The 17500-nt window shown below is 43.4% G+C and overlaps 1 protein-coding gene across 2 annotated transcripts in view; it reads left to right on the top strand.

The window, feature by feature from the left end:
- rbfox1 (RNA binding fox-1 homolog 1) overlaps positions 1-17500 on the top strand; it is a 512645-nt gene that overhangs the window by 150862 nt on the left and 344283 nt on the right. For both annotated transcript variants that reach the window (XM_071391187.1, XM_071391214.1), the window contains one exon: positions 11261-11302. In XM_071391187.1, the coding sequence (XP_071247288.1) occupies positions 11261-11302 (42 nt within the window). The remainder of the gene's footprint in view (positions 1-11260; positions 11303-17500) is intronic.

Raw genomic sequence — 17500 nt, 5'->3', positions numbered from 1 at the left:
GCCTGGAGGATAGGGGACATAGAGAGTCAAAGGATGCAGAAAGGGAGGAGAGGAGGGTTGAGGAGGCAGAATCAGGAGATAGGTTGGAGAAGGTTTGAGCAGAGGGAAGAGATGATAGGATGGAAGAGGAGAGAGTAGCGGGGGAGAGAGAGCGAAGGTTGGGACGGGGCGATACCATCCGAGTAGGGGCAGTGTGGGAAGTGTTGGATGAGAGCGAGAGGGAAAAGGATACAAGGTAGTGGTCGGAGACTTGGAGGGGAGTTGCAATGAGATTAGTGGAAGAACAGCATCTAGTAAAGATGAGGTCAAGCGTATTGCCTGCCTTGTGAGTAGGGGGGGAAGGTGAGAGGGTGAGGTCAAAAGAGGAGAGGAGTGGAAAGAAGGAGGCAGAGAGGAATGAGTCAAAGGTAGACGTGGGGAGGTTAAAGTCACCCAGAACTGTGAGAGGTGAGCCATCCTCAGGAAAGGAACTTATCAGGGCGTCAAGCTCATTGATGAACTCTCCAAGGGAACCTGGAGGGCGATAAATGATAAGGATGTTAAGCTTGAAAGTGCTGGTAACTGACAGCATGGAATTCAAAGGAGGCGATAGACAGATGGGTCAGGGGAGAAAGAGAGAATGTCCACTTGGGAGAGATGAGGATCCCAGTGCCACCACCCCGCTGACCAGAAGCTCTCGGGGTGTGCGAGAACACGTGGGCAGACGAGGAGAGAGCAGTAGGAGTAGCAGTGTTATCAGTGGTAATCCATGTTTCCGTCAGTGCCAAGAAGTCGAGGGACTGGAGGGAAGCATAGGCTGAGATGAACTCTGCCTTGTTGGCCGCAGATCGGCAGTTCCAGAGGCTGCCTGAGACCTGGAACTCCACGTGGGTCGTGCGCGCTGGGACCACCAGGTTAGAGTAGCAGCGGCCACGCGGTGTGAAGCGTTTGTATGGTCTGTGCAGAGAGGAGAGAACAGGGATAGACAGACACATAGTTGACAGGCTACAGAAGAGGCTACGCTAATGCAAAGGAGATTGGAATGACAAGTGGACTACACGTCTCGAATGTTCAGAAAGTTAAGCTTACGTTGCAAAAAATCTTATTGACTAAAATGATATAGTACTGCTGGCTGGTGAAATAGGCTAGCTAGCAGTGGCTGCGTTGTTGACTTTGTTTGAAAGTGTAGCTGGCTAGGTAACCTCTAACTGGCTAGGTAACCTCGACAATTACTCTAGACTACACAATTATCTTGGATACAAAGACGGCTATGTAGCCAGCTAAGATCAAACAAATCAAACTGTTGTACTGTAATGAAATGAAATGTAATACTACCTGTGGAGCAAAGCGGAATGCAACTACTCACTCCAACCCGGAAGTGCGTATCGTAGAGGGAGAGGCAATAGAAGTGTTGTTTCTTGTATTATTGTCTTTTGTGTCTTTAGAGGACTGCTTCACCTTAATGTCCCCTTTCCCTTTTCTTCTGTCCTTATTTTGTCCCACTTTGTCCCTTCTTTGTCCCTTCTTCTCTTCTGCCAACTAGACACTCCTTGTTAGCTAGCTAGCTTCTTCCAGGAATGTCCCTAGCAACTGCCTAGCAACAGGTAAACAACTTAGCTAGCTAAGAAAACGGTATAATTTTATGAAAAATTGTTACTTATTCAAAAGCCTTTCTTCTTTGTTTGCTGCTTGTTTGGTCTCCTATTCAGTTTGCAGTTTTCTTTTGATTTTTTTTCGATGTACTTTACTCTAAAAAAACATTTAAATTTCAATATTTGTAGGAGCTCATCTTTTCAGCTGCTGCTGCTTAATTTGGAACTGCTGTAGTCAGTAGATTGATGCTGTAGTTAGTAGATTGATGCTGTAGTTAGTAGATTGATGCTGTAGTTAATAGATTGATGCTGTAGTTAATATATTGATGCTGTAGTTAATATATTGATGCTGTAGTTAGTAGATTGATGCTGTAGTTAATATATTGATGCTGTAGTTAATATATTGATGCTGTAGTTAATATATTGATGCTGTGGTTAATATATTGATGCTGTAGTTAGTAGATTGATGCTGTAGTTAATATATTGATGCTGTAGTTAATATATTGATGCTGTAGTTAGTAGACTGATGCTGTAGTTAGTAGACTGATGCTGTAGTTAGTAGATTGATGCTGTAGTTAGTCGATTGATGCTGTAGTTAATAGATTGATGCTGTAGTTAGTAGATTGATGCTGTAGTTAATAGATTGATGCTGTAGTTAATAGATTGATGCTGTAGTTAGTAGATTGATGCTGTAGTTAGTAGATTGATGCTGTAGTTAGTAGATTGATGCTGTAGCTAGTAGATTGATGCTGTAGTTAGTAGATTGATGCTGTAGTTAGTAGATTGATGCTGTAGCTAGTAGATTGATGCTGTAGCTAGTAGATTGATGCTGTAGTTAGTAGATTGATGATGTAGTTAGTAGATTGATGCTGTAGTTAGTAGATTGATGCTGTAGTTAGTAGATTGATGATGTAGTTAGTAGATTGATGATGTAGTTAGTAGATTGATGCTGTAGTTAATAGATTGATGCTGTAGTTAGTAGATTGATGCTGTAGTTAGTGGATTGCTGCTGTAGTTAATAGATTGATGCTGTATTTAGTAGATTGATGCTGTAGTTAATATATTGATCCTCTAGTTAATATATTGAACCTGTAGTTAATGTATTGATCCTGTAGTTAATAGATTGATGCTGTAGTTAATATATTGATGCTGTAGTTAATATATTGATTCTGTAGTTAATATATTGATCCTGTACTTAATGTATTGATCCTGTAGTTAATAGATTGATCCTGTAGTTAGTAGATTGATGCTGTAGTTAATATATATATGTTGTAGCTAATATATTGATGCTGTAGTTAATATATTTATGCTGTAGCTAATATATTTATGCTGTAGCTAATATATTTATGCTGTAGTTAGTAGATTGATGCTGTAGTTAGTAGAGTGATGATGTAGTTAGTAGATTGATGCTGTAGTTAGTAGATTGATGCTGTAGCTAATAGATTGATGCTGTAGTTAGTAGATTGATGCTGTAGTTAGTAGATTGATGATGTAGTTAGTAGATTGATGCTGTAGTTAGTAGATTGATGCTGTAGTTAATAGATTGATGCTGTAGCTAATATATTTATGCTGTAGCTAATATATTTATGCTGTAGTTAGTAGATTGATGCTGTAGTTAGTAGAGTGATGCTGTAGTTAGTAGATTGATGCTGTAGTTAATATATATATGTTGTAGCTAATATATTGATGCTGTAGTTAATATATTTATGCTGTAGCTAATATATTTATGCTGTAGCTAATATATTTATGCTGTAGTTAGTAGATTGATGCTGTAGTTAGTAGAGTGATGATGTAGTTAGTAGATTGATGCTGTAGTTAGTAGATTGATGCTGTAGCTAATAGATTGATGCTGTAGTTAGTAGATTGATGCTGTAGTTAGTAGATTGATGATGTAGTTAGTAGATTGATGCTGTAGTTAGTAGATTGATGCTGTAGTTAATAGATTGATGCTGTAGCTAATATATTTATGCTGTAGCTAATATATTTATGCTGTAGTTAGTAGATTGATGCTGTAGTTAGTAGAGTGATGCTGTAGTTAGTAGATTGATGCTGTAGTTAGTAGATTAATGATGTAGTTAGTAGAGTGATGCTGTAGTTAGTAGATTAATGATGTAGTTAGTAGATTGATGCTGTAGTTAGTAGATTAATGATGTAGTTAGTAGATTGATGCTGCAGTTAATAGATTGATGCTGTAGTTAGTGGATTGATGCTGTAGTTAATAGATTGATGCTGTAGTTAATAGATTGATGCTGTAGTTAATAGATTGATGCTGTAGTTAGTGGATTGATGCTGTAGTTAGTATATTGATGCTGTAGTTAGTAGAGTGATGCTGTAGTCAGTAGAGTGATGCTGTGGTCAGTAGATTGATGCTGTGGTTAGTAGAGTGATGCTGTAGTTAGTAGAGTGATGCTGTAGTTAGTAGAGTGATGCTGTAGTCAGTGGAGTGATGCTGTAGTCAGTGGAGTGATGCTGTAGTTAGTAGAGTGATGCTGTAGTTAGTAGAGTAATGCTGTAGTTAGTAGAGTGATGTTGTAGTTAGCAGAGTGATGCTGTAGTTAGTAGAGTGATGCTGTAGTCAGTAGAGTGATGCCGTAGTCAGTGGAGTGATGCCGCAGTCAGTGGAGTGATGCTGTAGTTAGTAGAGTGATGCTGTAGTTAGTAGAGTGATGCTGTAGTTAGTAGAGTGATGCTGTAGTTAGTAGAGTGATGCTGTAGTTAGTAGAGTGATGCTGTAGTTAGTAGAGTGATGCTGTAGTTGGGTAGAGTGATGCTGTAGTTAGTAGAGTGATGCTGTAGTTAGTAGATTGATGCTGTAGTTAGTAGAGTGATGCTGATGATGATGATTGATGATGTAATAATGGAGTAGCGGTGGCGTGGCATTTAGGGTGAAGTTGTGAAAATGCCACCAAGTTATTGTTTCTCTTTTCAATTCAGTGGATAAGAGCGGTAACCTTATCTGTGTGTGTGTGTGTGTGTGTGTGTGTGTGTGTGTGTGTGTGTGTGTGTGTGTGTGTGTGTGTGTGTGTGTGTGTGTGTGTGTGTGTGTGTGTGTGTGTGTGTGTGTGTGTGTGTGTGTGTGTGTGTGTGTGTGTGTGTGTGTGTGTGTGTTGTAGATTGTGTTGCAGTAGCTCTATAAAATCTTTGCTCCAAATCTGCTGAGGTTTTCTAATGTTGAATGGAAGACTTAACAGGCTACCCTCTATACTCTCGCTCTCCCTCTTTCTCTCCCTCTTCCCTCGCTCTTTCTCTCCCCCCCTGCCTCCTCTCTCTCTCTCCCCCTCTTCATTAATTTCTCTACAGTATATCCCTCTCTCTTTTCTCTCTATACATCCTCCTCTCTTTCTCTCGTTCTCTCTCTGTAATGAAGGTGCGTGTCTAACCACACTGCTGGAGGCTGTGGGAATTCCTGCTTGGTCAGCTCTTTCTCTCCCCCACCCCCATCTCTCCCCTCCCCCTTTCTTCCTCTTCCCTCTTTCCCATCTCTTTCCTCACCTCGATGGGTTTCCTAAATAAAGTGTATCGGCTAGTTGTTTCTATGATCCTCGTGGTGTGTCGAATCTTGAAGCATTGTAGTAGAGAATGATGCTGTGACTATGTGTGTTCCATGTGATATACTAAATGTACTAAATGTAACATCAACTGGCCTGTATTATAAAGCATGCAGGAGTGTTAATAGAACACCTATCTATGCCAGGAGTGTTAATAGAACACCTAAATATGTCAGGAGTGTTAACAGAACACCTACCTATGTCAGGAGTGTTAATAGAACACCTATATATGTCAGGAGTGTTAATAGAACACCTATATATGTCAGGAGTGTTAATAGAACACCTATATATGTCAGGAGTGTTAATAGAACACCTATCTATGCCAGAAGTGTCAATAGAACACCTATATATGTCAGGAGTGTTAAAGGACACCTATCTATGTCAGGAGTGTTTATAGAACACCTACCTATGTCAGGAGTGTTAATAGAACACCTACCTATGTCAGGAGTGTTAATAGAACACCTATCTATGTCAGGATTTTTTATAGAACACCTACCTATGTCAGGAGTGTTAATAAAACACATACCTATGTCAGGAGTGTTTATAGAACACCTACCTATGTCAGGAGTGTTAATAGAACACCTATCTATGTCAGGAGTGTTTACAGAACACCTACCTATGTCAGGAGTGTTAATAGAACACCTACCTATGTCAGGAGTGTTAATAGAACACCTACCTATGTCAGGAGTGTTAATAGAACACCTATCTATGCCAGGAGTATTAATAAAATACATATCTATGTCAGGAGTGTTAATAGAACACCTATATATGTCAGGAGTGTTAATAGAACACCTATATATGTCAGGAGTGTTAATAGAACACCTATCTATGCCAGAAGTGTCAATAGAACACCTATATATGTCAGGAGTGTTAAAGGACACCTACCTATGTCAGGAGTGTTAATAGAACACCTATCTATGTCAGGATTTTTTATAGAACACCTACCTATGTCAGGAGTGTTAATAAAACACATACCTATGTCAGGAGTGTTTATAGAACACCTACCTATGTCAGGAGTGTTAATAGAACACCTATCTATGTCAGGAGTGTTTACAGAACACCTACCTATGTCAAGAGTGTTAATAGAACACCTACCTATGTCAGGAGTGTTAATAGAACACCTACCTATGTCAGGAGTGTTAATAGAACACCTATCTATGCCAGGAGTGTTAATAAAATACATATCTATGTCAGGAGTGTTAATAGAACACCTATCTATGTCAGGAGTGTTAATAGAACACCTATCTATGTCAGGAGTGTTAATTGGACACCTACCTATGTCATGAGTGTTAATAAAATACCTATCTATGTCAGGAGTGTTAATAGAACACCTATCTATGTCAGGAGTGTTAATAGAACACCTATCTATACCAGGAGTTTAATAAAATACCTATCTATGTCAGGAGTGTAAATAGAACACCTGTCAATATCAGGAGTGTTTATAGAACACCTACCTATGTCAGGAGTGTTAATAGAACACCTACCTATGGCAGGAGTGTTAATAGAACACCTATCTATGTCAGGAGTGTTAATAGAACACATACCTTTGTCAGGAGTGTTTATAGAACACCTACCTATGTCAGGAGGGTTAATAGAACACCTATCTATGTCAGGAGTGTTTACAGAACACCTACCTATGTCAGGAGTGTTAATAGAACACCTACCTATGTCAGGAGTGTTAATAGAACACCTACCTATGTCAGGAGTGTTAATAGAACACCTATCTATGCCAGGAGTGTTAATAAAATACATATATATGTCAGGAGTGTTAATATAACACCTATCTATGTCAGGAGTGTTAATAGTACACCTATCTATGTCAGGAGTGTTTATAGAACACCTATCTATGTCAGGAGTGTTAATATAACACCTATCTATGTCAGGAGTGTTAATAGTACACCTATCTATGTCAGGAGTGTTTATAGAACACCTATCTATGTCAGGAGTGTTAATTGGACACCTACCTATGTCATGAGTGTTAATAAAATACCTATCTATGTCAGGAGTGTTAATAGAACACCTATCTATGTCAGGAGTGTTAATAGAACACCTATCTATACCAGGAGTTTAATAAAATACCTATCTATGTCAGGAGTGTTAATAGAACACCTATCTATGTCAGGAGTGTTAATAGAACACCTATCTATACCAGGAGTTTAATAAAATACCTATCTATGTCAGGAGTGTTAATAGAACACCTATCTATGTCAGGAGTGTTAGTACAACATCTATATATGTCAGGAGTGTTAATAGAATACCTATTTATGTCAGGTATGTGACCTACATGTGATCAAATGAGTTGGGTCTAGTGGGCTAACCCATATAGGATGTCATGTTGGGCTGGGGCACTACATAGTTGTCCCAAATGTCAACTTGTTCCCTATATAGTGCATCTATATGATCAGAGCCCTATGGGTCGTGGTCAAAAGTAGTGCACTGTATAGGGAATAGGGTGCCATTGGGCCCTGGTCAAAAGTAGTGCACTATACTAGTGGACAGAGAAGACACACACCCTCACTAGTGGACAGAGAAGACCCACAGCCTTACTAACGGACAGAGAAGACACTCACCCTCACTAATGGACAGAGAAGACACACACCCTCACTAACAGACAGAGAAGACCCACACCCTCACTAAAACGGGCAGAGAAGACCCACACCCTCACTAAAACGGACAGAGAAGATACACACCGTCACTAACGGACAGAGAAGACACACACCCTCACCAGTGGACAGAGAAGACACACACCCTCACCAGTGGACAGAGATGACACACACCCTCACTAGTGGACAGAGATGACACACACCCTCACTAGTGGACAGAGAAGACACACACCCTCACTAGTGGACAGAGAAGACCCACTCCCTCACTAACGGACAGAGAAGACACACACCCTCACTAGTGGACAGAGAAGACCCATTCCCTCACTAACGGACAGTGAAGACACATACCCTCACTAACGGACAGAGAAGACACACACCCTCACTAACGGACAGAGAAGACACACACCCTCACTAATGGACAGAGAAGACCCACTCCCTCACTAACGGACAGAGAAGACCCACTCCCTCACTAACGGACAGAGAAGACACACACCCTCACTAACGGACAGAGAAGACACACACCCTCACTAATGGACAGAGAAGACACATACCCTCACTAATGGACAGAGAAGACCCACTCCCTCACTAACGGACAGAGAAGACCCACTCCCTCACTAACGGACAGAGAAGACACACACCCTCACTAACGGACAGAGAAGACACACACCGTCACTAACGGACAGAGAAGACACATACCCTCACTAACGGACAGAGATGACACACACCCTCACTAGTGGGCAGAGAAGACCCACTCCCTCACTAACAGACAGAGAAGACACACACCCTCACTAGTGGACAGAGAAGACCCACTCCCTCACTAATGGACATAGAAATAGTCCGTCTGAGAACAGAAGAGAGGAGGAAGAACAACAAAGCCAAGTCGTTAAGTGTTCTGGGTTCGTGTCCCAAACCGCACCCTGTATACCCTTTATAGTGTGCTACTCTTTACCAGAGGCTTATGGGCCGTGGTCAGAAGCCACTATATAGGGAATAGCGTGCTATTTGGGAAGCAAAGAGTGTTGTGAGTGTAGTGAGCCCGATGGCAGGGGAGGGTCTGTCTCTCAGTGACATTAAACTGTAGAGAGAGTGTTGTGAGTGTAGTGAGCCCGATGGCAGGGAGGGTCTGTCTCTCAGTGACATTAAACTGTAGAGAGAGTGTTGTGAGTGTAGTGAGCCCGATGGCAGGGAGGGTCTGTCTCTCAGTGACATTAAACTGTAGAGAGAGTGTTGTGAGTGTAATGAGTCCGATGGCAGGGGAGGGTCTGTCTCTCAGTGACATTAAATTGTAGAGAGAGTGTTGTGAGTGTAGTGAGCCCGATGGCAGGGAGGGTCTGTCTCTCAGTGACATTAAACTGTAGAGAGAGTGTTGTGAGTGTAGTGAGCCCGATGGCAGGGAGGGTCTGTCTCTCAGTGACATTAAACTGTAGAGAGAGTGTTGTGAGTGTAGTGAGCCCGATGGCAGGGGAGGGTCTGTCTCTCAGTGACAGTAAACTGTAGAGAGAGTGTTGTGAGTGTAGTGAGCCCGATGGCAGGGAGGGTCTGTCTCTCAGTGACATTAAATTGTAGAGAGAGTGTTGTGAGTGTAGTGAGCCCGATGGCAGGGAGGGTCTGTCTCTCAGTGACATTAAACTGTAGAGAGAGTGTTGTGAGTGTAGTGAGCCCGATGGCAGGGGAGGGTCTGTCTCTCAGTGACATTAAACTGTAGAGAGAGTGTTGTGAGTGTAGTGAGCCCCATGGCAGGGGAGGGTCTGTCTCTCAGTGACATTAAACTGTAGAGAGAGTGTTGTGAGTGTAGTGAGCCCGATGGCAGGGAGGGTCTGTCTCTCAGTGACATTAAACTGTAGAGAGAGTGTTGTGAGTGTAGTGAGCCCGATGGCAGGGAGGGTCTGTCTCTCAGTGACATTAAATTGTAGAGAGAGTGTTGTGAGTGTAGTGAGCCCGATGGCAGGGGAGGGTCTGTCTCTCAGTGACATTAAACTGTAGAGAGAGTGTTGTGAGTGTAGTGAGCCCAGTGGCAGGGAGGGTCTGTCTCTCAGTGACATTAAACTGTAGAGAGAGTGTTGTGAGTGTAGTGAGCCCGATGGCAGGGGAGGGTCTGTCTCTCAGTGACATTAGACTGTAGAGAGAGTGTTGTGAGTGTAGTGAGCCCGATGGCAGGGGAGGGTCTGTCTCTCTGTGACATTAAACTGTAGAGAGAGTGTTGTGAGTGTAGTGAGCCCGATGGCAGGGAGGGTCTGTCTCTCAGTGACATTAAACTGTAGAGAGAGTGTTGTGAGTGTAGTGAGCCCGATGGCAGGGGAGGGTCTGTCTCTCAGTGACATTAAACTGTAGAGAGAGTGTTGTGAGTGTAGTGAGTCCGATGGCAGGGAGGGTCTGTCTCTCAGTGACATTAAACTGTAGAGAGAGTGTTGTGAGTGTAGTGAGTCCGATGGCAGGGAGGGTCTGTCTCTCAGTGACATTAAACTGTAGAGAGAGTGTTGTGAGTGTAGTGAGACCGATGGCAGGGAGGGTCTGTCTCTCAGTGACATTAAACTGTAGAGAGAGTGTTGTGAGTGTAGTGAGCCCCATGGCATGGGAGGGTCTGTCTCTCAGTGACATTAAACTGTAGAGAGAGTGTTGTGAGTGTAGTGAGCCCGATGGCAGGGAGGACCTGTCTCTCAGTGACATTAAACTGTAGAGAGAGTGTTGTGAGTGTTGAGATTAATGCTTCACACTGTAACATCCAACCACCTCCACGGTATTACTGAAAGGATATCAACACATCCTGTGTGTGTGTGTGTGTGTGTGTGTGTGTGTGTGTGTGTGTGTGTGTGTGTGTGTGTGTGTGTGTGTGTGTGTGTGTGTGTGTGTGTGTGTGTGTGTGTGTGTGTGTGTGTGTGTGTGTGTGTGTGTGTGTATCGGCTGGTTATGTGTTAGGATGGGTGTTTTCAAGCGTCATTGCATCCTTCTTGTCTTAACTGTTTGTCTCTGATACAAACTGTAATTACTAATGGTCTCATGATGCTCCTTTACATTACAGTAATGTGGTTGAGGATCCTCCTTTACATTACAGTAATGTGGTTGAGAATCCTCCTTTACAATACAGTAATGTGGTTGAGAATCCTCCTTTACAGTAATGTGGTTGAGAATCCTCCTTTACATTACAGTATTGTGGTTGAGAATCCTCCTTTACATTACAGTATTGTGGTTCAGAATCCTCCTTTACATTACAGTAATGTGGTTGAGAATCCTCCTTTACAGTAATGTGGTTGAGATCATCACTGTGCTCCTCAGTATCTCTGTAGATATTATTAAACTACAATATCCTCTGTTCTATACGGTCTGTGATACGTAGGGAAATGTGTCAAATGATCTGGTGGTCTGGGTGTGAATTCATTTTGGTTTATTCTGGATGGACTCATATGTTTGGTTGTGATTGGGTAAGACAGTTGAACTGTGCTCAATAGTCATTTATAAGTTATATTCTGCAACAATCAATGGATATATATATGAATAATGTAAGATCGCCCCCTGAAAGCTGTTTGTTCTTTTCTTTCAGATTCCAGGCCAACCAATGAGCTGTGAGAGGACGCAATTGAGGGTCAGTTCCACTCGCTGTGTGTACGTACTTGTGTGTGTGTGTGTGTGCGTGTGCATGCTACTCTGTAATGCAGGCCTTCAGGGGCCTGTCAGGAACTCTACTCTGTAATGGAGGCCTTCAGGGGCCTGTCAGGAACTCTACTCTGTAATGCAGGCCTTCAGGGGCCTGTCAGGAACTCTACTCTGTAATGGAGGCCTTCAGGGGCCTGTCAGGAACTGTACTCTGTAATGGAGGCCTTCAGGAGCCTGTCAGGAACTCTACTCTGTAATGGAGGCCTTCGGGAGCCTGTCAGGAACTCTACTCTGTAATGGAGGCCTTCGGGAGCCTGTCAGGAACTCTACTCTGTAATGCAGGCCTTCAGGGGCCTGTCAGGAACTCTACTCTGTAATGGAGGCCTTCAGGAGCCTGTCAGGAACTCTACTCTGTAATGCAGGCCTTCAGGAGCCTGTCAGGAACTCTACTCTGTAATGCAGGCCTTCAGGGGCCTGTCAGGAACTCTACTCTGTAATGCAGGCCTTCAGGAGCCTGTCAGGAACTCTACTCTGTAATGGAGGCCTTCAGGAGCCTATCAGGAACTCTACTCTGTAATGGAGGCCTTCAGGAGCCTGTCAGGAACTGTACTCTGTAATGCAGGCCTTCAGGGGCCTGTCAGGAACTCTACTCTGTAATGGAGGCCTTCAGGAGCCTGTCAGGAAACTCTACTCTGTAATGGAGGCCTTCAGGAGCCTGTCAGGAACTCTACTCTGTAATGGAGGCCTTCAGGAGCCTGTCAGGAACTCTACTCTGTAATGGAGGCCTTCAGGAGCCTGTCAGGAACGCTACTCTGTAATGCAGGCCTTCAGGAGCCTGTCAGGAACTCTACTCTGTAATGCAGGCCTTCAGGGGCCTGTCAGGAACTCTACTCTGTAATGCAGGCCTTCAGGAGCCTGTCAGGAACTCTACTCTGTAATGCAGGCCTTCAGGGGCCTGTAAGGAACTCTACTCTGTAATGCAGGCCTTCAGGAGCCTGTCAGGAACTCTACTCTGTAATGCAGGCCTTCAGGGGCCTCTCAGGAACTGTACTCTGTAATGGAGGCCTTCAGGAGCCTGTCAGGAACTGTACTCTGTAATGCAGGTAGAGGAGAAGAGAAAAAGCTCATGAAGCTGGATGTGTTGTTGCTCCCAGCCCAAAATTATGACTCCTCCAGCTTTAGGGATTGGTGGACGCCTTGTATGTTTTCTAGTATAATCTCTGTGGGTAGGTCTGGGTTGGGTTCTGGTAGGATCTCTGTGGGGAGGTCTTGGTTCTGGTAGGATCTCTGTGAGGAGGTCTGGGTTGGGTTCTGGTAGGATCTCTGTGAGGAGGTCTGGGTTGGGTTCTGGTAGGATCTCTGTGAGGAGGTCTGGGTTGGGTTCTGGTAGGATCTCTGTGAGGAGGTCTTAGTTCTGGTAGGATCTCTGTGAGGAGGTCTGGGTTGGGTTCTGGTAGGATCTCTGTGAGGAGGTCTTAGTTCTGGTAGGATCTCTGTGGGGAGGTCTTGGTTCTGGTAGGATCTCTGTGAGGAGGTCTTAGTTCTGGTAGGATCTCTGTGAAGAGGTCTTAGTTCTGGTAGGATCTCTTTGAGGAGGTCTTAGTTCTGGTAGGATCTCTGTGAGGAAGTCTTAGTTCTGGTAGGATCTCTGTGGGGAGGTCTTAGTTCTGGTAGGATCTCTGTGGGGAGGTCTTAGTTCTGGTAGGATCTCTGTGAGGAGGTCTGGGTTCTGGTAGGATCTCTGTGAGGAGGTCTTGGTTCTGGTAGGATCTCTGTGAGGAGGTCTTGGTTCTGGTAGGATCTCTTTGAGGAGGTCTTGGTTCTGGTAGGATCTCTGTGAGGAGGTCTTAGTTCTGGTAGGATCTCTGTGAGGAGGTCTGGGTTCTGGTAGGATCTCTGTGAGGAGGTCTTAGTTCTGGTAGGATCTCTTTGAGGAGGTCTTAGTTCTGGTAGGATCTCTTTGAGGAGGTCTTGTGTACAGTGAGGGAAAAAAGTATTTGATCCCCTGCTGATTTTGTTCGTTTGCCCACTGACATTGAAATGGTCAGTCTGTAATTTTAATGGTAGGTTTATTTGAACAGTGAGAGACAGAATATCAACAAAAAAATCCAGAAAAACGCATGTCAAAAATTTTATAAATTGATTTGCATTTTAATGAGGGAAATAAGTATTTGACCCCTCTGCAAAACATGACTTAGTACTTGGTGGCAAAACCCTTGTTGGCAATCACAGAGGTCAGATGCTTCTTGTAGTTGGCCACCAGGTTTGCACACATCTCAGGAGGGATTTTGTCCCACTCCTCTTTGCAGATCTTCTTCAAGTCATTAAGGTTTCGAGGCTGACGTTTGGCAACTCGAACCTTCAGCTCCCTCCACAGATTTTCTATGGGATTAAGGTCTGGAGACTGGCTAGGCCACTCCAGGACCTTAATGTGCTTTTTCTTGAGCCACTCCTTTGTTGCCTTGGCCGTGTGTTTTGGGTCATTGTCATGCTGGAATACCCATCCACGACCCATTTTCAATACCCTGGCTGAGGGAAGGAGGTTTTCACCCAAGATTTGACGGTACATGGCCCCGTCCATCGTCCCGTTGATGCGGTGAAGTTGTCCTGTCCCCTTAGCAGAAAAACACCCCCAAAGCATAATGTTTCCACCTCCATGTTTGATGGTGGGGATGGTTTCTTGGGGTCATAGGCAGCATTCCTCCTCCTCCAAACACGGCAAGTTGAGTTGATGCCAAAGAACTCCATTTTGGTCTCGTCTGACCACAACACGTTCACCCAGTTGTCCTCTGAATCATTCAGATGTTCATTGGCAAACTTCAGACGGGCATGTATATGTGCTTTCTTGAGCAGGGGGACCTTGCGGGCGCTGCAGGATTTCAGTCCTTCACGGCGTAGTGTGTTACCAATTGTTTTCTTGGTGACTATGGTCCCAGCTGCCTTGAGATCATTGACAAGATCCTCCTGTGTAGTTCTGGGCTGATTCCTCACCATTCTCATGATCATTGCAACTCCACGAGGTGAGATCTTGCATGGAGCCCCAGGCCAAGGGAGTTTGACAGTTCTTTTGTGTTTCTTCCATTTGCGAATAATCGCACTAACTGTTGTCACCTTCTCACCAAGCTGCTTGGCAATGGTCTTGTAGCCCATTCCAGCCTTGTGTAGATCTACAATCTTGTCCCTGACATCCTTGGAGAGCTCTTTGGTCTTGGCCATGGTGGAGAGTTTGGAATCTGATTGATTGATTGCTTCTGTGGACAGGTGTCTTTTATACAGGTAACAAACTGAGATTAGGAGCACTCCCTTTAAGAGTGTGCTCCTAATCTCAGCTCGTTACCTGTATGAAAGACACCTGGGAGCCAGAAATCTTTCTGATTGAGAGGGGGTCAAATACTTATTTCCCTCATTAAAATGCAAATCAATTTATAACATTTTTGACATGCGTTTTTCTGGATATTTTTGTTGTTATTCTGTCTCTCACTGTTCAAATAAACCTACCATTACAATTATAGACTGATCATTTCTTTGTCAGTGGGCAAACGTACAAAATCAGCAGGGGATCAAATACTTTTTTCCCTCACTGTATATCTGGTGCCTCTGATGACACCTCTTCTCTCTCACATCCCATAATTGATGGGTTGGGTTTTTTGGTATGAAAGATATGTTATTTCATTGTCTGATGAACAGTTCAATACAATCTATATATGCTTTCAAAAAAATATAAGCATGATTCAACGTTTTCTAAATCATTCTCCTGTTTGTGTCACAAAGTAATAACAGTTTACAAGCAGTTTATTATAGTCTAGTAAAAACATGAGTTGATGCACACTCAGAATACTTATTCAACCCTGAAGAAGGCACCGTGTGCTGAAACGTTGGTGTAATATACTTATTCAACCCTGAAGAAGGCACCGTGTGATGAAACGATGGTGTAATATACTTATTCAACCCTGAAGAAGGCACCGTGTGATGAAACGATGGTGTAATATACTTATTCAACCCTGAAGAAGGCACCGTGTGATGAAACGATGGTGTAATATACTTATTCAACCCTGAAGAAGGCACCGTGTGATGAAACGTTGGTGTAATATACTTATTCAACCCTGAAGAAGGCACCGTGTGATGAAACGATGGTGTAATATACTTATTCAACCCTGAAGAAGACACCGTGTGATGAAACGTTGGTGTTTTAGACTTATTTAACGCTGAAGAAGGCACCGTGTGATGAAACGATGGTGTTTAATACTTATTCAACCCTGAAGAAGGCACCGTGTGATGAAACGTTGGTGTTTTATACTTATTCAACCCTGAAGAAGGCACCGTGTGATGAAACGATGGTGTAATATACTTATTCAACCCTGAAGAAGGCACCGTGTGATGAAACGTTGGTGTAATATACTTATTCAACCCTGAAGAAGGCACCGTGTGATGAAACGATGGTGTAATATACTTATTCAACCCTGAAGAAGGCACCGTGTGATGAAACGATGGTGTAATATACTTATTCAACCCTGAAGAAGGCACCGTGTGATGAAACGTTGGTGTAATATACTTATTCAACCCTGAAGAAGGCACCGTGTGATGAAACGTTGGTGTTTTATACTTATTTAACCCTGAAGAAGGCACCGTGTGATGAAACGTTGGTGTAATATACTTATTCAACCCTGAAGAAGGCACCGTGTGATGAAACGATGGTGTAATATACTTATTCAACCCTGAAGAAGGCACCGTGTGATGAAACGATGGTGTAATATACTTATCCAACCCTGAAGAAGGCACCGTGTGATGAAACGTTGGTGTAATATACTTATTCAACCCTGAAGAAGGCACCGTGTGATGAAACGATGGTGTAATATACTTATCCAACCCTGAAGAAGACACCGTGTGATGAAACGTTGGTGTTTTATACTTATTTAACCCTGAAGAAGGCACCGTGTGATGAAACGTTGGTGTAATATACTTATTCAACCCTGAAGAAGGCACCGTGTGATGAAACGTTGGTGTTTTAGACTTATTCAACCCTGAAGAAGGCACCGTGTGATGAAACGTTGGTGTTTTAGACTTATTCAACCCTGAAGAAGGCACCGTGTGCTGAAACGTTGGTGTAATATACTTATTCAACCCTGAAGAAGGCACCGTGTGATGAAACGTTGGTGTTTTATACTTATTCAACCCTGAAGAAGGCACCGTGTGATGAAACGTTGGTGTTTTAGACTTATTTAACGCTGAAGAAGGCACCGTGTGATGAAACGTTGGTGTTTTATACTTATTTAACGCTGAAGAAGGCACCGTGTGATGAAACGTTGGTGTTTTATACTTATTTAACGCTGAAGAAGGCACCGTGTGATGAAACGATGGTGTAATATACTTATTCAACGCTGAAGAAGGCACCGTGTGATGAAACGTTGGTGTAATATACTTATTTAACGCTGAAGAAGGCACTGTGTGATGAAACGTTGGTGTAATATACTTATTCAACCCTGAAGAAGGCACCGTGTGATGAAACGTTGGTGTAATATACTTATTCAACCCTGAAGAAGGCACCGTGTGATGAAACGTTGGTGTAATATACTTATTCAACCCTGAAGAAGGCACCGTGTGATGAAACGTTGGTGTAATATACTTATTCAACCCTGAAGAAGGCACCGTGTACTGAAACGTTGGTGTTTTATACTTATTTAACGCTGAAGAAGGCACCGTGTGATGAAACGTTGGTGTAATATACTTATTTAACGCTGAAGAAGGCACCGTGTGATGAAACGTTGGTGTAATATACTTATTCAAATGTACTTGACTGTTGGTTATCAGCAGAACTCCTCAATGGATACGTTTCCAGGGCTTGTTTTAGTCCATGTATCTGGGAATCTGGACATTATTTGGTTTATTATTTGGCATTTATATGGAGTAGATGTCCGGGGGGACTGTTTTGTTATGGGCGTATGCAGTGTGAGGGGGACAGATTTGTGTGTAGCACGTGTTGCCAGTCAGGCAGACCATTGTGCATTCTGCTACACGACTGTAATTCATCATGGGTTTGTTGAGGGACTTAAAGTCTAAAATGGCTGCTATGATGAATGTTCTGATGTTGTTATTCACGCTGTGTCATCAGTCACCACTCCTGGCCCCTCCCCCCCTCTGGCCCCCTCCTCCCTCCTGCCTCCTCCCTCCCCCTCTTCCCACCAGCCCC

The sequence above is a fragment of the Salvelinus alpinus genome, chromosome 1, assembly GCF_045679555.1.
Source record: "Salvelinus alpinus chromosome 1, SLU_Salpinus.1, whole genome shotgun sequence".
Classification (NCBI taxonomy): Eukaryota; Metazoa; Chordata; class Actinopteri; order Salmoniformes; family Salmonidae; genus Salvelinus; species Salvelinus alpinus.
The sequence above is the reverse complement of the archived record's forward strand: the minus strand, read 5'-3'. Positions and strand labels throughout refer to the sequence as shown.